Genomic DNA, 25852 nt, shown 5'->3' on the forward strand with positions numbered 1-25852 from the left:
TACAGTTATAAACTTTCCCAGTTTAAGAAACCATATCTGAACCATCACTATGTAGTAATGACCTCCACGGAGGGTTTCACACCTTGGGATACCACACCAATTATACAGGGCTAACTCTCAGCAGCTGAATGTGTCAGAGAAACAGGAAAGATGTGCACGGCCATATTGGCTGCTTCCTACTAATGGTAACAAGGACTATTATTAGTGGGAAAACGTAAGCCACTGGCGACTGATGCAAGGTTCCAGATACCCCAGACATTTTCATAATGTGACCCTGTAAATTAATGTTTATACCCCTGTTTGTTCCTAAGTAGCTTCCTAGACAATAGACATCTCTAGCACTGATAAGAAAGTTTTATTATATTAATGTTCTCATGACCTATCTCTGCTGCACACAAGGAAAGAAGAAACAAAATAAACATAAAACTGTTTTAGCTTTCCTTATTAGTTTTGCAAAAGTGATCAAAAATGTAATGCATACCTAACATATTATCGGTTATTTCCAGCAAAATAAAAATGGTAAAGTTAAATCCTTGAGAAATTGGGAGCTCATTGAAGTATCCAAAAAATGACTATTACTTTTTTTAATAGATACCTAACCACACCACTCTGATGATTTGCTAAAAGTCAAATTTACTAGCACACACCATATGTACAATACCACATATACAACATATCAACCACGTAGTTAAAAAGTCTTAAATGCATGTTTACTCACCTTCCATTATCACGGCCCACTCCCCATACTCGGATGCTTACAATTGGCTGTGAATGTAGGAGTGTGCGGTCCATAGGGTCTACTAGATTTAGCATGTCATTCTCCAAAATAAGGTACATGTCTTTCCCCTGTAATGAGACAAAAAAGTAGAGAGAGAGAGCTGTTAATAAATGCTCCTAATTGTGCACTGTCTCAGAAGCAAAATATGTGCAGGTTTTCAGAGCTCTGGGATTACTTTGAGGACAACAGATGCAATATCTTACAAGATCTGGCTGGCCTAACAAAAGTAGTAGAATTCTATCAGATACTCACAGAAAAGCCTATAGCAATCAATAACTACAAATAAATATAAACAGAAAGCACTGCATTTTGCATAAACATACATAGCATACAGCACAATAACTGCTTTGTGAAATAATATAATACTTTTAACAAAACTATTCACCTACATCTTTGTTTAGTCTTATAGTGAATAATGTGTTTTAGATATTAGGCCTAGGTTAGAAGTGAGTCCTGATTTCTGGGGGTATTTGACTAAACACTGCCATAGCAAATAGTAAACCTCCAAATATCTGACCATATAAATGCATTGTGTTTGTCAAAACATCACTTGTTCAGAGGGGGCGAATTATAAGTGCTACAAAAGTTTGAGTAGCTAGTGACCACTTACTTTAACTGGTACACTTATCAACCCATTGTACTGTATTAGCCAACTCCCACCCCCAGGCCTCAGCCTAGCCTAGGGGCAGGCTGAACAGGACCCAACCTCAGTCCATGGCTGGTCCAGGCAAGAGAGCGAGCACATGGCCCCCCACCAATATATATATCCTTTGTCAGCAGACATCACTGGCTACAAGAAGCCCAGTAACTGGCTGCTGCCCTGTACACATATCACAGTGTCACCCATTGGCTGTCCCATAATGTGACAGAGTCTCACTCCGCCCTAGGGGGTACAGACAAGGTTGGACACCTGGGATTAACCATGTGCTGGCTGCTACAAATTCAACCAGGCTGCCTACAGCCCTGGCTATCACTAAATAGATAGTAAGCACTTCACCAAAGGTGATGGGCGCTACATGTGCATTCTTGTTCCAGATCAGTGGGCCAGAAAGAATTAAAGTCAGAGTGTCAGCACAACAGCCAGGCAACTAGAATTTGTAAAATGAGAAGTTAGCAATGGCAATCTTTATGTTTCTCTCAGGAAATGTTTACTTTGTGAGCCTACCTATCTCCTATCTGTTCTACCTCTGGAATTGTTAAGACGTCTGTTACTGCTAAACAGAATTGTGCGGATAGTTAGAAAAAACACCATTATGGGAACAAGACAAGGCAAGTCATTCAACATCTGCCAAGTGATGCAGCAGTTGTGCACTGCAGGGAGCCATCAGATGTCAAAAAATAAATTAGGACAAATTACAATGCAATGCATTGCCAGCTGTGGTCAACAGTAAGATTTATGGAATTATACAGTTTTAATGTTCTGTTTATACGGAAAATTGGGGTGGTTAATTCGAGAAACATTCACGTTTCATGTAACTCAGTAGGTACATGTTCGCATTACTAAATCATGATTAACTAAATTATATAAACTAGCGCTGTCATACCATGAACAGAAAAAAGTGCTGTGTCCAAGCTCATGTATGTGACTTCAAGACAGAGCATTTATAGCATATCACATGTAGCTATACTGTTTAACACAATATATGCAGAGAAATGTATTTGATCCATTACATAGAATAATTTATAATAATCTGATCTCTTTCACCCATATAAAAAATCACTAGAAAGACTAAAGCTCCTTTTTAGGAATTAACTACTCCTAGACACAGGTAAATGTCTGGTTTACATGCAGAATTCCCATTAGACTGCAGAGTTTACTAATAAAGAACCAAAACAGATCAATGCTTAAAGCCCAATTGGAGTTTCCCACCTTTTCACCTCTTTATAGTCCTGTATCCACGTATTATGGTTTCCTACTCAGTTATGCTTGTTAAAAACTGCAGATACCTTTGTCTGCTTCTTGTTCTCCCTCCCCAGAGCTTTATGCTGGCATAGTTAAGTAACAGCTACAACTCTAATAACCACTGTCTCTTCTTAGACCTGTATTACAATGGGAGAGATGGGGCATGTCAGACCAGGTTGGTTGCTAAATGTACAGTAACTATGGTGCCTATTGGACTACAGTCTGACTGGATATTTATTTCTGTGACTTCAAATAAGCTTTAAAAGTAGCAAAAACTAACACATTTCTAGAAAGGTGCTTATCGTCATCCACTTGATTGCAAGTGGCTGAAATCAAGTCAAATTCAGATACGTACACTTTTAAAATAACACCTTTAATAAATAATAAATGCAAAGCTGCATTAATGTGTCCCTTTTATATATGCCTGAAGTTCAACTGTAAAGCAAACTCGTACTATAACAACTCTATTCCTAGCAGCAATTACTTTTTTGTCTCTCCCATGCTGCTGTGTTCAGCACCAGAACCTGGTACTTCCAGGAATGAATGAGCATGTGACTCATTCATCTAGGCTTGACTCCAGTAACTTGCCTCTTGAACATGGCTTTGCTTTCCCTCCTGGTGGCTGAACAGACCAGTGGGAGAGCAAAAGGAAAGCAAGTACGTGTGTCAATGCAGGTCTGCATTAAAGTGAACCTGATGTTTTACCCAACATAGGCAAAGCACAGATTCAGTGACATTTCAACTACAAAAAACGTTTGGAATTATTAACTAAAACAAAGCAAAACTGAGATTTGTTTGATAGACAATAGTTTTCAATAAATTTTTTTCCTCCAAAAAAGTAACCATGTAAAATTCCCAGCAGCACTGTAGTAACTTTCTTCCTGAGTGACCTAGATGTGTGGTTAGTCTGCACGTTGGCTGCGTCTCTTTGAAGTGAACTCTCAGGAGAGAGATGCATAGAGATGCCAGCCTGCAGCAGGTAATAAATATTTCATGCAACATTGCAGTGGAGGTTAGTACATATCAACAGCATCTACAACACGGCAATACATTAGAGATAACATTGAATATTTACATTAAAATATAATGGCACAGTGACTGAAGACAACATGCTATTGTTTCTAAATAAGCTGTGGGGCTGAGTTTTCACACCTGAATGGAATTTTCATGATACCTTTGTTCTGAACGCTGGGAGTACCGAGTAGTTTTCAAATTAAAAACCTTTACCTCCACTATGTTAAAGATAACAAACCACCTACTATTCCTATAAAATAATGCCTTCCCTTGTTCGCCCCTCGCCCCCAATACTTAGCCTTTAACTTTAACACTTAAAATAAATTTGCCAGGACAAAAAAATGCTCAAAAAGATCTACCTGCCAAAGAAGAGATCATACTCTGCTGCTAACCATGCCACTGAACGCAGCTTGGTTCAAGTGAAATATTCCCCTGGAAACCACTGAGCAACCAATACTTCTGGAAGAGTTGATCTTCTGAAGTCCCCCGCTGGACACAGTGGCCCCTCCCTCCAACCTCCACATCACTGCAGGGCACAGATTTTGGAAGTAAAGTTGTATGTATAAAAAGTGCTGACAAGCAGGCTTAAAGCCTTGCATTTTGTTGCATATATCTACTGCTAGCAAGCATTAGATATATGCAAAAACATTTAAAAAAGTTAACAAATAGGTTTAAACTTACCTGTGTCTCTGCCGCGGGCTCCCATCCGAAGATCTGAAGATTCTCAGGAGGCCGTAAAGGATCATGGGGCAGGCGCATGCGCAGTTCAGATCTTCGATCGGGAGACGAGGAGAGACACAAGGTAAGTCAATGGAGGCAGCGTGCACGCGCACAGACACCGTAGGACAGGAAGTGCCGGGAAGAGAGAGGAGTCAGTGCTGGTTTAGAGACCGGCACCAGCGCTGGAGGAACTCCTGAAAACTACAGGAAAGAAGATGATCGGATAAGGAGGCATCATTTAAGGTAAGTCCTTACATTTGCCTTTAATGTCACTTTAATGTAAGTCTCTTCTGTCATAGATCCTCCTATCTGCCTGCCAGCACTTTTTTAGTTTTATGTGCACTGAATGCATTGCAGCCTTGGCAGAAATCCTTGCCGAGACAAAGTAACTCCTATGCACATGCACAGAAGTTACATCATCAGGGCCTGGCAAATCAAGCGGCCAAAAACTTTGAACCCAGAAGAAGATATATAAGATAAAATTACACATCAACCGATATGGTTGATAACCTATAAGCATATATGTAGAAATACCACATCTATGAGAAGCAATGAGGTGGAAGTTATACTCCAACCAAAATTAGATAATTAATCAGCCAGATGGCTTATTTTATTGATTAGAAAAATATAATTTATACATTTAGGAGAGTATGAACACAGCAGACACTGTGACAAGAACCTTATATTAAAACGTTGTCAATGCATCACACTTATTAAAAACAGTGAAATCACTGTTTCACTGAAAGAATAGCTGCACCAGGTTACTGATACTGACACCCGACATTCTGCTGTGGAAGATGAAGAAATCCTGAAAACACAAGAAGTTTGGGCTATCTGACGACTACAGTTTATAAATACTGTTTTAAAACATGATCTCAACCAGGTACTCTAACCAAACTCTTGGACACTTTGGGGTTTATTTATAAGCAATTAACCAGAGCTGTGGGCCCTACGTATATGTGTGAATGTTCGTTCTGTGTGCACAACAACAAACGTTCTTGTTATATTTTCTTTATGAGCCAAATGTATTGTTGAATGTCATCTGTCATTGTTGATGACATTTGAAAATACACAATTGCAAAAAACAGAAAGCAATGATTTGCAAATCTCACAAACCCATATTTTATTCACAATAGAAAACATACCAAATGTTAAAACTGAGAAAATGGACCATTTTAAGAAAAAAAATAAGGTTATTTTGAAATTGATGGCAGCAACATGTCTCAAAAAAAAGTTGGGACAGGGCAACAAAAAGCTGGCAAAGTAAGCGGTACTAACAAGCAAGAGCTGGAAAAACATTTTGCAACTAATTGGGTTAATTGGTAACAGATCAGTAACATTATTGGTATAAAAAGAGCATCTTAGAGAGTCACAGTGTCTCAGAAGATGGGCAGAGGTTCACCAATCTGTGAAAAGCTGCATCTAAAAATCACCATTGGGCTTTGCAGTCTGCAAAGCCCACCGGGGTTCCTGCACAACCCCCCTGAGATCCTGCAGGGTGTCAGGGGGTCTCTGCAGGGTCTGTGGGGGGCTTTGTCTGTTCTCAGGGGGGCTTTGCAGGATCCATAGGGGTCTCTGCAGCCTGCAAAGCCCACCACAGAAAGATCCTTCACAGCTCACCTGAGACCCCGCAGAGCCCACCACAGATCCTGTAGAGCCCACCACAGACCCCGCAGAGCCCACCACAGACCACAGCCGGGTGAGGTACATTTAGTGTGTGTGTGGGGGGGCGCCCGAGTTTTGTCTTGCCTAGGGCAGCCCCAAACCTAAATACACCACTGACTCCAGACTAAAGAGGAAATGGACCTTCCGGTTTGTTATCAGCGCTCAGTTCAAAAGCTTTTCCAGGTTTTAGAGCAGCATATGCTCCCATCCAGACAATGTCTTTTTCAGGGAAGGCCTTGCATATTTCAGCAGGCCAATGCTATACCACATACTGCATCTATGACAACAGAATGGCTTCATAGTAGAAGAGTCCGGGTGCTTAACTGGCCTGCAGTCCAGACCTTCCACCAAATGAAAATATTTGGCACATCTTGAAATGAAAAATATGACAAAGAGGACCCAGGACTTTTGAGCAGTTAGAATCCTATATCAGGCAAGAATGGGCCAACATTCCTCTCCCAAAACTCCAGCAAATGGTCTCCTCAGTTCCCAGACGTCTACAGAGTGTTGTTAATAGAAAAGGGAATGTTACACTGTGGTAAACATGGCCCTGTCCCAACTTTTTTGAGACGTATTGCTGCCATCAATTTCAAATGTACCTAATTTGTTTTCCAATGGTACATTTTCTCAGTTTAAGCATTTGTTAAGTTTTCTATTTTGAATACAATATGGGTTTATGAGATTTACAATTCATTGCACTCTGTTTATAAGATTTTGCACTGCGCCCCAACTTTTTTGGAATTGGGGTTGTAACAAGAATGTTTGTTTTGTGCCTCCATTAACACAGAACGGACATTCACAGGGCTGATGGCTGTGTGAATTGTTTATAAATGATCCCCTTAGACGCATATGGCACTAAGTTTAAATAAGAGTATTTATGATGTTCAAAGGGGAGTAATACTGTATAGTAAGTAACCAGCCAGATTTAAGATTAGTAAAAGAAGTTTTCTAATTAGTTGCTATTAGTTACTACAAATGGTACACCGTTACTTAAGCACACAGAAGAACCTAAAATAAAAAAGTTAGAATTCCTATAAAAATAAAGAAAAATAATCAGTTCTCAACAACAATGCAACATGATAAAGTCTGTTGTTTGCGATTAATATTCTTATTTTAAATCACTGATTCTGAAAAAAATATGAAAATAATATGTACTTACCTCGCCCCAAATGCCGACTGTGTCTCTGATGTCGTTCTTGCTGTAGGACAGTTGTCTGATACAATTGTTCACTGCAACACTGCTTTTCCCTGGAGCTAGGTCCTCTTCTGCCATTTCTACCCAGCCCAAAGAGCGCACAGCAAAGCACTGCAAAAAATACACACAATACACATGATAGGCATTAAACCCACAAAACGACACATCAGAATACAATAGTGATGACAGAACTGAATTATGGATCAGTCAGTCTGACAAACTACAAATGTTCAGTTCACTTGAAAAAGGGGATACAGATTTTTTCATTTTGCAGAGAACTATGCAGATCATGAGTCCTTACACCCAACAAGACTGTCAATAGGGTGATTTCCTCCCTGCATCCCTAACAGACAAAGGTGGAAACTTTTAAACTTCTTTCATTTTTTCTTCACCATTAGTGCACATATAAAGCTGATGATGAAATTCACTGACCACGCACTCTGGTAAAATACAAAAGTGCATATATGTGCATGTTAAGGTATAAAAAGATGTTTCAGTAGTTGGCTTCCACTTGATGTTTAAGAATCCCATTCTACCTTTTGTATAATAAATGCATTAAACTGATTTTAGGCTAAAGTCATTTGGTCTATAATGTTTATGATAGCTTTATCAAAAATGTGTTCAACTTAGGGTACCCTCACAACATATTGTATCACACAGTAATTTAGCCACGCAACACTTTTTCAGGCTAGCTGTCCTGCTCCTGGTAGGCCTCTCTGCTATACAGTCTGCACCTTTCCCTTGATTGCCATGCATGACTTTTAGCTAGTTCCTGTTTATTCAAGTCCCTTGCCTACCCTGACCTCTTGAGTGTTCCTGATTATCCATGTCTGCTGCCCGCCCTGACCTCTGGCTTGTATCCTAGTTATCACTGTCCACTGCCAGCTCTAACCTCAGGCCTATTCCTGGGGTCCTCACAGCATATTGTACGACACTGTCATTTAGCCCAGGATTCATGGTCAGGGATACTGTACTCAATCTACCTGAACTCAAAGGGGCTTGCAGAGAAAGTTGAAATTCTTATTTCCAGTAAATATATTAGAATTTTGCTTTCTTCTGCTCGGTACCTAATAAGCTATTGCATTAAAGCAAACCTATACTCATCTAAAATGCCTCAACTATTTCTATAATGCTGCAGAAGCAACTGTGCTTCAAGCTCCACCTAGTGGTAGATTACACTGGTTAGATTGTCTTCTCCAGAGGAGAAAGATTAATTCAGAGTTGCTCATTGTCTAGCTCTGCCTAAACATTAGGCCCATGAGCCCCTTCAGGTCAGAATATAACATGATCTGCGGTGGGAGAGAGCCTGCAAGACAGGTTTGTGACAAACGGCCAAATATTTCTCATCCTGTTTTACTATTTCTAAGTTTAACAGCAAAAATTAGGAAATTGATGAAGCTTCCTATATGAGTAGAGGGAGCTTTAAAAAAACAAACAAAAAAAAACTACAAACTGCCATCTGTAACCCGATGGAAAATGTTTGTTAACACTTTAAATGTCTTCTACAAAGTAACCTAGACTTCCTATAATTTTCCACCAAATGTTCAAAAATATTTAGAACTCTGGGTCTAAGTCAGACAAAAGTTTGTGTTACTATTTCTTATATACAGGTGAAACTCGAATAATTAGAATATCGTGCAAAAGTAATTGCAGTAAGTTCTGCAAAAGGGGCACCAGCAGTCTCCCAACTCTGTCATGCCACAGCCAATCAGAAGTGTCAACCTGCAGCCTATCAGAACGCCTTCCTCCTCTGCCTAGCCTAGTTAAACTTGTTGCAGCTCCTGGATCCCGAGCATTACTTTTGCAAGCTAGCTGCCGAGCCCCTGGTAGGCCTCCCTGCTATACAAATGGAACCTTTCCTATGATTCCTGCGTAACGAATTTTGGCTAGTTCCTGTTTATCCATGTCCACTGCCTGCCCTGACCTCTTGAATGTTCCTAGTTATCCATGTTCACTGCCTGCCTTGACCTCTGGCTTGTATCCTAGTTATCACTGTCTGCTGCCTGCCCTGAACTCGGGCTTTTATCCTGGTTACCATTGACCACTGCCTGCCCTGATCTCGGGCTTTTATCCTGACCATGTGTGGCCTCACCCAGCTCTGTTCTCTGGACTATTCCTGGGGTCCTCTCACCTGGGGGCTGTAACCTGGGTTCAGCACACAGGTGAGCCCAAACCCCTGCGAGGGGGTCCCTGGCTGTGAGACTTCACGCCCTGGGGATCACAAGTTCCTTGCTCTCATGAAAGACCATACTCATACTTTAGAGAGTCTTGATCCTACTCCCGGGTCTTCTCTGTATCTGCTTGATTCTGTTCCAGTTTTCGGGACGTCCCTCTTCCACTGTGCTCCAGCATGGTTTCTATTCAACAGGTCTGACTCCCCAGTCTAACCTGTTCCATGGTGCTCTTCTCTACTGTGAACTGGCTGTCAGCCAGTGGCGTAACAACCGGGGGGACCAACGGTGTGTCTGCCCCGGGCGCATAGTTGGTGGGGGAGGCGCCAGCCGGCCGTGCAGGAAACACAATTCAGCTGTGAAGTCTGTCACACTGCAGCGCGCAGGGGAAAGGGAAGCAATGACGGAACTTTGCCTTATGCTCAGAACTCCCTCAAAGAGCAGTCTTACACTGCTTGCCTCTGCATTGTTTGTGATCTCCGTGGCCCGTACGAGAAGTGTGCCGGTGCTTGCATTCCAACGGCTGAAAGTCATAAAGAGGATTCCAGGTTGTAAAGTCTCTGCACTGGAGGGAGGTGAGTATATTTACATTTATTACACTGACCTCTGTGCCACCAGTCCAGAGATCTTCATGCTGAAAATGTAGGAGATGACATGCTTCTGCTCCCTGAGGGCTGCTGTGCAGAGGGCCAGAATTAGTGATTTTGCTAATAAAGTGGATGCCTGTAGAAATGGGCACTGGAAAAAAAAACAATGCCAGCTCCATTCTTTATAAACTTTTTAATTTTGTAATATTTTATTTTTAATTTATTCTTTTTTGTTAAATATTTGTATTTTTTACTTTACTTTGAGGGGCTTTGGGGAAATATTAGGGGTCTAAACAGACCACTGATATTTCCCTTTTAAAAAAGAAAAAGAGATCGAGAACACAGAGTCCTCAATCTCTATTTCTGTGTCCCCTGTTATCAATGAACAAGAATCCTCTATGAGTGTTCCTGTTTATTCATAACATGAGGACATAGTGTATTTACTATATCCACAATCATGAATGAACAGGAGGTGATGTAGATCACTTCCTAGCTGGGAGGAGAATGGCACTCGGCATTTTGCCAAAAGTGCCATTTTCGGCCGATTTATCGGTGCATCCCTAGCTATATATATATATTGATTTTAGGTTTTTTTTCAGGGGTAGGTGATGTAGTTGGATACGGGGGTTTGGGTTGGGAAGCAGTGGGGAAGGGTTGTAGGGGCCAATCAACAAAATCTTGCAGAGGTTCCAATTAATATCGAAGACGGCCTGCAAATAGTGGCTAAACACAATGGGTTTTTCTTGTTGTCCTTATGTATGTGTGGGTGGTCGCCAGAGGTGTAACAACGTGTGGTAGGGGAACATAGCAAAACCAGTAAGGGGCCCCTTGTCTCGCTAATATCCATCTCTTAGACATTTCCTCCAGTGATACAAAATACTATTTGCTTTTATACCAGTCTCATAGAGGCCCCACCACCAAAAAATATGTCTTGGCTCCTGGTGTTTCGCTGTACCTTTAAGGTGGAGGGGGCTGCCCCGAGGGAAGTCTGGTCTTAGTTTTTGCAGTTTTAAATTAGGCACAACAAAAAAGTTTAGTTGAAAAGTAAATAGATTATTTTGTATTTTTTTGTATGTTGCCCTACCTATGTGAACATTTCTTCTTTTTCCAAATGCCATAAATCATTGTGTCACTGTGTAGTGCTACAGTTACAGCAATACGTACACCCTTGGTTTTCTTTGATAAATATAATAGTAGACTGTGACATAGCATTAGACTATAAACTCACTCATGGTCAGGAACTATTGGGAATGCCTCTATGTCCCCTGGGAGTTACTCCATAATAGGTCAGCACTGCATAATTGCAACAGGCTTTAACAAATGCACATGGAAGAGTAGTATATTAGAAAATGTATGGCATATAAGTTCCGTAGAATGGTACTCCTATTGTTTTAAAACGTTATTTGTTAAATATGTATGGGAATTTTGATGTAAACTTGAATTATGTATTCTTGCATTATCTATCTGTGTGTGAACTATGAAAAATTGAACTGCCCAGCAAAACAAATGCACAATGTCCCAACAGAGTGCAGACAAAGAGACCTGCCTGAACTGCCCTTATTACCTCTCTACTGGACTGGAAAAATGACAAGACTAATAATATTACAGAAACATAATGGATAACAAAATATTCAATAATTTATGTATTTCTAGGCAAATACTGCCACAATGTGAATAATATTTTCTTTCCTTTTGTGAATACAGAGTCGCTGAAATTTCAGCCGTGATATTTCTGTGCTCACACTTATGTTTGAGGGCAAGCAACTCTGGAGGTCAGGTCAGGCATAATCCGAGATTTCCTCTAGTTGGATTGTTTCACAACCATACACACAATTATTACTTTTCTTCAGCCAACATTACATACACAATGGGGTAACGTATTAATCAGATTTTAGCTTGCTGACATAGAGAGAGCTAAAGAAAACCTTAAGGAGTTGCCCATTTAGATCTATTTTAATTATTATTATTATTACAGGACATTAGAGCTGCAGCTAACGTTTATTTTCAAAATCGATTAGTTAGCCATTACAATCTAAAAGGGATTAGGCTTCATCTTTTATTTTCTTGGAGGAAAACAAGGAATATACAGTAAATGTACTCACAGTGCTGGCCTCCTTCCTCGGAGGCAGCAATGACAGCACACATCTAGAGAGCCAACAGACAGAGGGTGGATGGGCTCAGAGGAAGGGGATTTGGCAGTAGGAGAGGAAGCAGGAGCTGCCTCCGAAGAGGAGAACAGTGGGATACAGATAAGGAAATAATAGAATGATTGGCCAGATGTTACCTAACAGCCTGGAGCCCCATAGAAGGAATAATGACTTGGTAAATGTGTGGCTACCACAGAAACTCACACCTGCTTCACAAAAGAGCGATCCAACATCATCCCTCCTCCCTCTAGGCTCAAGGGTCGCCTTCTAGAATTTTGCTTGAAACTTTGGTTTGTTGCAGGCCTGAGTTATTCTACATCTTGATTGTCCTGAGAACCCACTGGGCTGTGCCCCTGGAAGTGGTTCCATCTTTTAAAACCTATTTTATGTTTAACTTATCATTTAAAACTTCATCAAATGTTAAATGAAAAAAAGAGCAACTCCAAAACTGAATTAAATCTTATGTGGCACTGCCACATAAAGATTACTGCTGGTAGATTAATACACACAATAAACCTGATTCATCAAGCTGGGGTATCATCAACTGCATGCTGAAAGTGTTATTCAACAATAATGCTAGATTCATAAAACAGGGAGAAGTTGCAGGTGGTAGCTTTTAAGCGAAGAAAAAGCAGATTGTAGGTGTAAGGGCCGGTTCACACCACAAACAGTAAGTTCCAAAGCGGCCAGTCTCTGGAACGCACTGTATCACTACCTGGCCGGCTCCCTGCTTTCAGGGGCAGGAGGGGGCGTGGTGGTACAATTAAGTCAATGGCACCGCAGCCACGCCCCCTGACCGCAGTGTGATCGCCCGCACCCACATGCGAGGCACATTAGTGCCTGCGTTCTGGTCCAGTGCAATCTGCGAAAATGCTGTATAGGAATCCTGTTATGCAAGAAATTCTGACCATACCTATCTCTCCTTCTAAAAATATTAGCTGCCTGGCTGTCATGTTGATGCTGTTGCTTTAACTCCTTCTCTGTCAATGACCCAGAAGAAGCATAGCAATAAAGAGTTCAGCCCTTTCTCTAAATTTAAATTGCTGCATGCTTGTTTCAGGTTAGTGACTCAGAAGCAATGCATACACAGCTAGAATTTTCATTGATGGCAGCCTACATAGTTCTCTCATGACGGGTGTACTTTAAGCTCACAATCTGAAAATGTTTCAGGCATATCACAGCAGCATTGCTGGACATAAAAATATTGATAATTGTTCCTGCAATTTAAATTAATGACAGAGTATCTTTACAGTAAAAGTACAGTGTTCAGTGTTATGCATTATGCAAAATACTATTAGGGGAATTTGTCAAAACTGGAGCAGACAAAATCTAGAGAAGCTGTGCATGGCATCCAATCAGCTTCTCTCTTCAGTTAAGATTTGAAAATGAAATAGAGAAGTTGATTGGTTGCCATGCACAGTTGCTCCAGATTTTGTCTGCTCCAATTTTGATAAATCCCCCTCTATGTGTTTATTATTACAATCAATGATACAAGTAGGAAACCCCAGGAGTGACCTCCTCATTGCCTCCTCTACCCAGTAAACTGTCACCTAAGCAAGGATCACTTTCTTGTCCGCAAAAGGTTGAGGAGCCAGGAAAGGAGAGCCCGTGCTCCTTACCTGTATAGTGTCAACTAAAATAGAATAGTAGAAAAATAAAGTTATCAACTAGAGGCCATGGATGAATGAAGCCTGGTCCATTTATTACAACATGACTGTAACTTTGTTACTGCCAATTTTTTAGAGATCTTTTGGAATACATATTATACATATTATATTGGTAACATGATTAGTAACAGATTATATTTTTCTGCTGAGACAATGTACATCGCCAAATGTAATGTCAGGGCATTGAATAACTATATAAGATATATTTATTATACAATTTGTTTGAAAATCATCAAATTACAGGACTGAAAATCAAGAGCAGTTGGCAAATTATTACCAGCGACACACCTAATAACGGAATGCAAAACAAAAATTATATAGTAGTGACTTGTAATAAGGATCTTGATAATATATGGGCCCCCTGAATGATCCCCTTTATGCCACCCAACTTTGACCATGGCTCCTCTACCTTTAAGACCACTGTTTGCGGAGATGTCCCCCCGGGCCATTGCCCTTACCCCTACCCCTTCTCTTCACATCCCTTGCCCTCTCCCCACTTCTATCTCTTTCACCTTTTCTTTTCTCCACTCTCTCTTTTAGAATAGACCACCAGTGCCTTACTTCCCAGCTACAATAGAGATTACCATCTCCTGGGATGTACCTTAGCATGATCATTATCCTAAGTCCTACATGGTTGCACCAGTGCCTCCTTCACCTACAATCCTACATAGATAGGACAGTTTTGTTCTTATATATCTTTGTAACCAATGAATGTGACTTCTGTATCTTTTGCACATGTAGGCAAAGTGCTTCAGTGGACTGTAGTATTCTTTTCGTATCTACAGTATGTCTATGTGTATGTCCACTTTCAACAGTGCAAAAAAAAGGTTATTATTTAAAGATAGCTCTTTAAAGTCCCCTCACTATCTCAACTACGGCAGAACTCCAGGCAAGCAGTTAAATACACATTTTAAATAGATATATGTTTACTGTTGAACCTTCCAAAGAGTTTGTAGAAAGCCCTATTATTTCCACGCTGAAAGCCAGGCAGGTGAAAACACTTATTTCTTGGTTTAGCAATTCAGGATTTTATATCTTCTCCACCTAAGGCCCCATTCACACTGAGCGACACTTACCTCGAGCGGATTTCCGCGCGATCCATATAGTGCGACTTTTCGAGCGACGATCGCGCGACCTTCACTATTGGGCTGCATGCAAAAAGAGCAAAATCGCGCGACATCCACGCAAAAAAAGGGTCCTGCACAAGCGACGAGCTACAGGCGATATTGCGCGGTAGATTTAAAAGCGCCATTGAAAATCATAGGACGATCGAGATCTCGCAATTTTCGAGCGGCAATCCGCTCAGTGTGAATGGGGCCTAAGTGTGAATGTTTATTCTGTGTGCACAAGAACAAACGTTCTTGTTATATTTTCTTTATGGAGCCAAATGTATTGTTGAATGTCATCTTGTATTATTTCCTCTGCTCCTCAGCTCTAGTGGCCATAATGCAGTATTAAAAGATGACATTTGAATATACACAATTACAAAAAAGTTGGAATGCTGTAAAGTCGGCAATATGGCGATTTTCGAGCGGAAATCCGCTCAGTGTGAATGGGGCCTTAAGCTTGTTGTAAATCAGCATCATCTCCTCTGTCCAATTCAGGGAGGTGATCCAGGAAGCAGTAAAGCTGAACCAGAGTATGTAGTGCTCTTCCTTTCTGTTCAGTATAGCAGCTGTGTGTAAATCACAAAATTGTCTATACAAAAATGCAAATCCTTTCACAGGGATACAGTAAAACATATGTATGTCAACCGGTTATGCAAATGCCTGCCTAAAGGACCACTTTAAAGGGTATCAATGGTCAAAAGCAAAAAATAAATATGTATTTCTATGTAAAATTGCCATACGTTCTATCCCACTCCTAATAACGATATAGATCTAGATGTTTGTAAACTTACTTATTGAAGATGCCCATAGAATGTACCAACACCATGGACTGATGCAATTTCACTCAGCCCTGTGAATATACATTTCCTTGTGTCACCACTCTAAATAAGTTTACCTTCTGAACTCCAATTCAACATCTGAACAATGTAACATCATCATTGCTTGCTGGAAGCAATGCATGATGTGCTATGTAGTCTTGAGAAATTGAGACTGAATCGCACCGAGCAGCAGGGACACGAAGAGGCACAAAGCACACTGGGAATCGTGTAAGTTGTTGAAAGTGATGGGCAGACAGAAGGCAACACTCACTACATAAAAGGTTGTTTTTTCAAGTAGTCTTTGATTGAAAACCTATAGCATGTATTGCTATTACATTGCTGATCTTTTAACAGGATAGGATATGCTGGGACTTTAGAACTCCTTTAACCCCTTCGAAATGGGAGACGTACACTATATATTTTTTATACTATAATTATTATAAACAATTTCTAAAAAAATATAATAATCAAAACTTGTGAAAAAAGGGTTTTCTACTAGTTTTTTTCCTCATTTTTTTTTAAAATATTTTATTCAAACTAAGCTAATAGGCGTTGGGTACACATGTTTGATATAATTGTATAGCCCTATTTGTCCTCTAAAAAACAATATATAATATGTGTGGGTACATTTAGTAAGTAAGTATATTACTGCTGTGGAAGCATCACACAGCAAAAATGTAAAAAGTGTCAGTCATTTATGAACAGAAACTGAAAACTAGCTCAGTCATGAAGGGGTTAAGGTGTAATAAAAATGATAACTAAAACCTATACTTTTTCTACTAAAATGTTAAGAAGTTTGGTTATAAAAAGTGACATCAGGTGTTTATACCTGCCTTTATGTATCCAGCAACTTGAAAAGACACCACTTTTTAGTATGGAAGGATTTGCACAGAAAAGTATTTAACAGATGTAGTGTTTAAATTACCTTTGTTTCTTTAACATCTTCATTAATGGACCAAAATTCAAATTTCTGAGTAGTTCCAGGATTAAAATATAAAAAAGCTGGCATTTATAAGGTCATTACACAGCTACTCGAAAATTCAACTGAAGAACCATTATGTGAACAAAGCAACAGGAGAATACTGAATGCAGTGCTGCCCTCTTGTGATCATTTCACAGATTTGCAAACTAGTTACCCAACTGCAATTAATAGTGTTAAAGTACAGTTATTGTGTTAAAACATTCGCTGCAAATTACCAGAATGCCAAAAGATAGAAAACTTTTTTGTTTGTCTCTAAGATTTTCATATTTACTTTTAGAAAACAAGTCTTATCAGCTTTGTCCCAACCTCTACTGTTGTCACACCACCAACTTAAAGTCTATATCGCTTCAGTGATAAATCAATGCAAGTCTTGCGAGTAGTTCACCCCTAGGGAACCCCCAAAAGAGACTGTTCTATGGCCAACATTCTAGCAATGTGTTTAGCCCTAATGAGAGCAGGCGATAAAATACTGACTATATTAACAGTCCTGGATCTGTAAGTTGATTTCATTGTCCAGTGCACAACTTCACCATATATTTAACAAAAATATTTGGTGTTCCAAATGTCAGCATGCCATTGATCTAGGACTTAACTGTCAGTGCAACATTTTGGTGCCTGCATGTGTGCCAATGTATCATTTTTCTGGTGCTTTTTGGCCACATTATTGTTGACATACGTACCTGACCCACAATGAGCACTCTTAGCCAAATGGGCACTCATATGTATGCATTCTTTCTCTCTCATCCAATATAAAAGTTGAATTAAACTTGCCCTCAACAATTTGCAAATGCTGTGGACTTACTGGAAGATTATCACTACTTCTATTTTGCGAACAACATCATATGCAATTCCTTGAAAACATATCACTTTTTGTGCCAAAATGTCAGCATGCCATTGCTCTGATGCCTCTGTACCACAGTACCATTTTTCAGTGTCTATCATGCTAGTGTTTCACGGTTCTGGCACCCCTGGTGCCAGAGTATCAATGTTCTGTTGCCCCATGCCAGAGTATCAATGTTCTGGAGCCCCTTGTGCCAGAGTATTATTGTTCTGGTGCCCCTTCTGCCAAAGTATCATTGCTCTGGTGCCCCTAGTGCCAGAGTATCATTGTTCTAGTTACCCTTGTGCCAGAGTATCATTATTCTAGTGCCCCTTATGCCAGAGTATCAATGTTCTGGAGCCCCATGCCAGAGTATCAATGTTCTGGTGCCCCTTGTGCCATAGTATTATTGTTCTGGTGCCCCTTGTGCCAAAGTATCATTGCTCCGGTGCCCCTAGTGCCAGAGTATCATTGTTCTACTGAAAGTAACATGGTTAATAGTGTTACTTGGTAATTTTTCATGATTTTACCAGCTCCCCATTTTCAAACAGTACGCTGCTTTTTATTCAGAATGTATGCCCTCTTTAGGCCCCATTCACACTAAGCGACATACCTTTTGGAGCGGATCCGCGTGGCCGTGATAGCGTGACTTTCGGGGCGACGTAACGCGACCTTCACCGTCGGGCCACATAAAAAAAAAAGAAAAATCGTGCAAAATCCGCAGAAAAAAGGGTCCTGTAGGAGCGACTTGCGACCGTAACGATTGACATGGAGCTGTACATTAAGACAGCTCCATTGAAAATCATTTGCCGCCTACTTCTCGCGATATTGCACGGCAAAAATGCGCGATATCGTGCAGGAAATCGCGCGGCAATCCACTTAGTGTGAATGGGGCCTTAGAGTTAAACTAAACTCTCCTATCCTTTTATCAACTTAAGACAGCACCGTCTTAGATTCTATATAAATCTGCAGTTGCCAGTGTGCTTCATATGTGGCCAGCTACGACATCTGCCATTTGAGGACTTGAGACATTGGCTGAGAGCTGACCTCATGTGCTAGTGGGCAGAAGGTACATGAAAACACTGGTATGTTTGATTAAGGAGGATTTATTAGTATATTCTGAACATTTCTAACTTGAGCCTTCTATACGAAAATGGTTAAATCGGTGGGGTTAGTTCTACTTTAACTCATAATGTTGCAGTCACATAACAGGCTAATAATAATTACAGAAATAAACAAGTTCTTTATTCTGCACTGGCTACACTACAATGTAACACATCAGTTTATTTAAGCCTAGAACATGGCGGGTACTGCATTATTTATCTGCAGTTTCCTTCGTGGCTGTGAGTGGATTTTAATACTGTGTGTGGCATGCTGCCAATTCTTGCTGCAAGCAACCAATATTTAAGTACTGCAGTCCTTGTCACTGCCACAGACGCTCGCGCTGGTCAGAATGTCGTGCCCCTGACTCTGGAAAAAGATCATTATACTACAGCATTTAATATTGTTTACCCATCATTAACTAAAAGATTACAGCTGGAGTAACTATCATGAAGATGTGCTTTATGTGATCCCTATAATGTTAAGGTTGGTTTATATTTCATAGGCTAGCAATTTTTATAAACTGGAAAATTACAAGACATCCTTGCACAAAGTCAACACCACTGTGGGGAGCTTCAATTATATAAAGAGTGAAACAATTCGTTCCAGATGCTTTCCCAAGCTTGTAATGTTGTAAGTATTGTTCAACTAGACTAGAAGGCCTGCACACTTCATTACATTATTTATTTTATAAACCAGCTGAGACATAATGCGGTGAATAAAACTTGGCAATTAACCCCAGAGTGGAAGCTAAAGCTGAACTCAAAAAAGAGATAAAAGACCACCATTTATTCCAGGTATGTATCCAATAAATATATTATTATATATGCAAGAATGTATTTGTAAATACAGCTAAAATAAGTATCTGACTATAATTTTGCATTAATCTCCTGTAATCCCATGCACACCATGATTCAGACCGTGAGAGGGAGAGCTATGAGTAGGAGGTATCGCATAAATTGTGCAGAGCTGTAAATCAAACAGGAGCTTGGTGAAAGGCAGAGAGTGCTGACCTCATCAGTGTGCTGCTGCGCCCTAATTGTGTAATCAGCAGGTTGAGGGGATTTCAGCATCCAAGTTGCATTGCTTTACTTTAGGGGAGAAAAGTAAACTCATTTATATACAGTTACCATGCTGTCTGGCAGGGCTGTCTTTTTTTTTTTTTGAAAAATCTTTTTATTCATTTTGCATATTACGGGTACACAAGAATGAGCTGCAAGACTGATAATTTAATTCTATGTGCCTTCCCATTCCAGAGGAAATCTGACACCAGGGCATCAATGGTTCTAAAAAAGCGTTTCGGTATCCACACCGAGGAATTACGTAGAGTATAAAACAGGGCTGTCTTGATCATAGTACAAACTGAACAGTTTTAAAGTCCCAGCATATACTATCCTGTTAAAACATTAGCATTGTAATAGGAATACATACCATAGTTGTTTTCAAAGCTTACTTGAAAAAAATCAACTTTCTGGATTCCAATTGTGCTTTGCATCTCTTTCCCTGTTGCTTCATGTTATGCAATCTAGTAGGGATGCACAGATACTTTTCGAGTACCAGTGCAGATACTTGGCATTTTCATGAGAACTACCAGGGTTGCAGCAGTTGCAGCTGGGACCTGGCTCTGGCGCTCCACCACTGTCCTGAAATCATTAGTCTGTATTGTTTTAGAAAAACTGTACCATGACAATAAACAAAAATGTATCAGTACTCGTACTTGTAAGTACTCTGCAAGTACCAGTACTCGTACTCGCAAAACTGGTATCTGTGCATCCCTTTATTTATAAAAACAAAATCCTACATTAAAACAGAGATGCACAAATCCCAGGAGCTCCGCGTGCTCCTTACAAATGAGAGCTGCCTCCTAACTTTTGAATTTTTCTCTAGTGTAGTCTTGGAGCTCAAAAGTATCGGTACATGTACTCGTACTTGGTATCTGTGCAACCCTACAATCTAGATTTCTTAGGACTACATAGCCCATCATGCATTGCTTTCAGGATGCAATGATGATGTTACATTGTTAAGAGGTTGAGTTGTAGTTCAGAACAATAGGCTCTATGATAGTTGTGACACAAGGAAGTACATGTTCTCAGTGCTGGGTGAAACTGTGCCAGAGGAAGTACATCCTATGGGCATCTTCAATAAGTAATTTCTCGATTAATATAGTTATTAGGAGTGGGATACAAATTCAATATAGAAATTCATATTTATTTTTAGCTTTTGATCATAGATACCCTTTAAGTTCTTTTTAGAGTGTAGCTTTAGGAGCAAGGTGCACACTCCTCATGCCATAGTCATTTCTCAATAATGCATGGATTCAAACTCGTAAATCCAAGTGGGAAGTCTCATGCTAGTAAGTCTATATTGAATACTGAAGTAATGGAGAGCATGCAAAAGGCATATTCACACAGCACTAACTGATCGATTTATCTGTTTTTAGATATAATACACAGACTAGTAAGTCTCACTATGGTACTAACTGCAAACAACTTGCAAACCTGTCTTATGCATAGAATACCAGCAGCAGATCATTATCTGTGAACATACCTTTAATTCTTTCCAACCTGTCACTACAAAATTCTTCTTCTTAATAACCAGTTCTTAATAACCAGATGGGTTGCTTTTTCTTATCAGTGCCTTTTGTCAAGTAATTGATAAGGTATGTTTACTTTTTTTTCTTCATATTGCTACCCTAAAGCTATCCAGTATATCAGTGATATTAGCTACCACTTCATCCTAGGATAAGCAACTCTGGTAGTGTCAGTCGGTGACACTCCTCTCCCTTCCCCACAGTCCATCTATGAAAAGAATGTTTGCCTGAGCTGAACATTACTGTTTACTGTTTAAAACATTACTGTTTTAGTGTCTGACAACAGTTGGCTTGTGCTCGTTCATTTGCCAGACTTTTGATATCTCTGTGTACTTGACCTGTCAGATTTGACCTAACTTTTATATGTGAAAAATACCGTTGGTTGACTGACATTTATTGATATGTATAGCAGATGCAATTGTTGAACAATCAAATGATTGCCTTCTGTTAGTATGTAAGGTTGTAAAGCCGCTTCTATTCCAACCCCAATATTGGGTTGACTGGGTGGGTATGAAAAACAACAGACATCAACTATCTCTGCAATTAAAAAGGTCTCTTGAGACCCCCAGTTAAAGTATAACTAAACATAAGAAAAAAATGTAATATATTGCAGCTTACAAAATGTATAGATAGTAACTGCAATAGTTTTCTTTTTTCAGACTAAGCAAAATTCTGCAAGTACAGAAGACACCCGTTGATCCTGCCAGAAATGCAGTGTCTTTGTCACAGCCTGTGAGATCAACAGGAGGCAAAAACAATGTTACCTTTTCTTTGTAAACTTCTAATTACAGCCCCACCACCAATGTAATGAAGATGAGCAAAGGCAGACATGCATGAAGGCGAGTCTGGGTAGCAACCATGGCTTGTTCCATAAATAATTTTACTACATAAAAATAAAGGTAAAATGCCTGAAAAAAAGAAAACTACTACACACACCTCATCTAAGGAATGGTAAGCTGCAATATGTTACATTTTGTTTTTTGGGACTACATACGCTTTGAGGCCCTAGTCGGAAGCTGGTAAACGTTTCTTTTGCAGGCTAAAAACATAATGTGGTTCTTTTACAAGAATCATATTACATTTTAGAATTAGGCATAAAAAATGAAAAGATAATAATAAACTAACTTGGAATTGATAATTTGCCTATGCACCATAAAGTGTCTTCAATGAGCTAAGATCACTAATGACATTATCATTTTTTTCTTCCTTCTTGCAGAAATTATTGGGTAAATAAAGGAAGTTACATTTGTTTTTCAAAAAGCCCTTGCTGGCTTCATTATTGGGTTTACATTAAAGAAGAAATGTGAGGTGAGTGCTTTTCAATCACCTCATAGTTCTAGCCGTCCTGTCTAGTTCTAGCCGACAGGTCGGCTCAGTAGATCGGGAGGTGAGCGAACACATACCGGCGTTCGCTCACCTCTCGATCCTGTTACAGCTCTCTGCCGTGACTGGGGAGGGGCTGGATTCCCCCCTCCCTGCTCCGATCCTCCAGCGCTGACTGGCGGATCGGATGGGGGAGGGGGCGGGTACAGCTGGCTCTGCCTATAAATAGGCAGAGCCAGCTGTCACTCACGCAGCTGGGCGGATCGAGACATAATTATCAGGATCCGCTTATGCTGCGGCGTCTCAGTATACCGCAAGCACTAGCTTGCGGTATACTGCTGCGTCTCAGTATACCGCGAGTTGTTGCTACTTTGTGTCCTCCCGCTACCCTAAGGAGAACTATGGGGAAAAGCCTTAACCCCATAGATCTCCTTTAAGTATAATCACAGCCGTGCACACATTACCTGGACTGCCTCTCTCTGCCCTATGCTCTGAGACTTTGGGCAGTGTATCTGCTTCTGGGCAGCTTCTGATGATCTCTGAGGTAAGTTTCCTCATGTACAAAAACATGTAGAGTCCCTGAAAAGCTTAACAGTTGAAAGCTGTTTGGTCCTAATAAAAATACATCATGATTCTGTGGATATAATGATGTTATATCCTAGCTTTGCTTACCCACTAGGTGTCGTACATAGCATTGGATGCCAGTTGGATATTGCTGCCCTAGGCTTTATTAAACACCCATTGTTTGCCATCCTAGTCTATCTAGAAATATGTTTAGACATACATGGGCATGCATGATTAAATATGTTCTGTAGCCCCCAGGGAAAGCACATATAATGTCACAAGAGTATCACTTAAAAAACAAATCCTTGTGTCATATTTTACCTTCAATTGGCACAAATTCTTTAGCAAACATTGTTTCCCACTACAATGTCTATCTGTTTAGACATAGTTATGGCAGTGGGGGGAGGGACTCAGACAGTCATCCATGTTGCAATGGTGACATGATCCTCTACCTTTAGTACTGAGTAGAACACGGGACATATGTTAGTGGAATGTTCTTTATGTTGAGGATAGAAAACATAGATGTGCAGTGTTTATAGGAAACGTTATAATGTTTGGATCAATGTTTTTGTTTAAACTGATGTTTAATACCTGCTTTATTTACTATCTATATACAGTTTTTGTTTTTTTTTTAAAATAAACTTTTAGTGTATGACAAAGGTTTAGCTAAAGAGAGAGCACAGCAGACATTCCGTATGGGAGCACCAGCTGTTAAAAAGAGATTTCAGACTAAACTGTCTAATAAGTGATGCGTCACTGCAATAGGCCACTGCTTTGCCTCATTGATTTCTGTAAACAAGGGACTTCTTTCATCAAAGAAGCAAACAGAGAGTGTGTAAATAAACATGAAAAGAAGACTAAAGCTCCACCTTCTGGCTCAAATGGGGAATGCAAAAAATGCAATATTTCATAATTACCAAAAATAAGGATAATATTTTAAAAGTGTATTTGTTAGCCTTGAACATAATAAATTAAGGACGAAATTAAAGGAGAACTATGGGGTCAGTGTTTTTCCCCATAGTTCTCCTTGGGGTAACGGGAGGACACAAACTAGCGTCCTCCCGTTACCCTAAGCTCAGTATACCGCGAGCTACAGCTCGCGGTATACTGAGACGCCGCACCTGGAGCGGATCCTGACTTAGATGGCGGGATCCGCCCAGCTGCGTGAGTGACAGCTGGCTCTGCCTATCTAGAGGCAGAGCCAGCTGTACCCTCCCCCGTCCGTTCCGCCAGTCAGCGCTGGCAGATCGGAGCGGGGAGAGGGGAATCCAGCCCCTCCCCCTGTCACGGCAGAGAGCCGTGACAGGATCGAGAGGTGAGGGAACCCGGTATGTGTTCCCTCACCTCCCGATCTACTGAGCCGACCTGTGACAGTCTCATTGTCACAGGTCGGCTTAGAACTATGAGGTGAGTGGAAATCACTCATGTCATAGTTCTCCTTTAAGTATAAAACCACTATGTATACACTTTAAAGTGGCTACAGTTCAGCTTTATAATGTACTGTATGTCCAGGTTAATATGATAATGCCAGCAAAAGAAGTAGAAAGCAATTTCCTTTTTAAAACTAATGTGCTTTTTTTTCTTCCCATAAATATGTAAGAAGTACCTGTTGATCCTACAACAACTTGTCCGCTTCCTCTCTCGAGGTGAAACAACGTTTGCTGGCAGCTGAATGCTGAATTTCAGAGAGCGTTGTTACCCTAAGTAAACATCCTGAAGGAATTGGCTTGTCCTGCCCCCGCCCAATACCTAGTCAAACCCTCACCTCCCTCGTAAATGACATCACCTCCTTGCTTCCCCATAGCCTACAGCAGTAAAAATGTGACTTGAGCTGATGGGAGGTGTAGTCCTTAAGAGTCCTCTGACACCAGCAGAAATGCCACTTTACATCTCTGCTCACATCCCTCCCCAATGACACCAGAAAGAGGATCGTAATAGTATAGTGATCGCTACTAAAACTATTGAAAACATATTTGAGCTCTTTTGTATGTTTTACACTGATTTGTGTTACTGGGGCTCTTTTTATACCAACAATTATAACTGCTTTAACACTGTTAATACTGGTATTCTTTCTCAAACATCATATACTGAGTTCAATGCATGAAGCCATTTCCCAGTAACCTTAATGTTTCATATATCCTTGCTTCACATTACACTGATTAGAATTAGTGCATGTAATGTAATTGAGGGTGAGTCACTTTAATTACATGCTAGAGGGTGTTAGTAAATGAGTGCATTAGCTGCTCCAGATGTGAGGGTTTTAACCAGCATTTTCATTTTCTTTCTCATTCTTCCACCTATTAATTACAACATTACATTTGGGGGGTTTCCAACATGGTATTTAAGAATTCACATGACATCTGATACCAAACAAAGATGCCCTTAGTCTTCTAAAGGTAAAATTAATGACTTTTAAAACCAATATTTCCATTTCCTTCTGTATAATTAAACTTCCTCATCGTAACTGTAGCGTACTTCTATTTTTAAGGTCCCGAGGGTGGGTTTTTGCTCTTTCAAAACTGCTTCTCTCCCTATACAAGTCTATAGGAATGCAAAAGTAGGTAAAAAGGAGATCAACTGCTGGTCAAATACACCTGACAATGAATTCTGAATGATCTAAACTAATTCTCAAACTGATGTCAAGAGAATGCGAATGAACACAGCCCAAAGCCCGTCAACACAGGCCCTTATAAACATC

The 25852-nt window shown here is 40.2% G+C and overlaps 1 protein-coding gene across 2 annotated transcripts in view; it reads right to left on the reverse strand.

Moving 5' to 3' along the window:
• Positions 1-25852, reverse strand: part of APBB2 (amyloid beta precursor protein binding family B member 2) — a 274931-nt gene that overhangs the window by 85610 nt on the left and 163469 nt on the right. For both annotated transcript variants that reach the window (XM_018564826.1, XM_018564827.1), the window contains 2 exons: positions 7240-7386; positions 719-846 (listed from right to left, as the gene is read on the reverse strand). In XM_018564826.1, coding sequence (XP_018420328.1) covers positions 719-846; positions 7240-7386 — 275 coding nt within the window. The remainder of the gene's footprint in view (positions 1-718; positions 847-7239; positions 7387-25852) is intronic.

Source organism: Nanorana parkeri, unplaced genomic scaffold (genome assembly GCF_000935625.1).
Source record: "Nanorana parkeri isolate BGI_ZX_2015 unplaced genomic scaffold, ASM93562v1 scaffold24, whole genome shotgun sequence".
NCBI classification, from domain to species: domain Eukaryota; kingdom Metazoa; phylum Chordata; class Amphibia; order Anura; family Dicroglossidae; genus Nanorana; species Nanorana parkeri.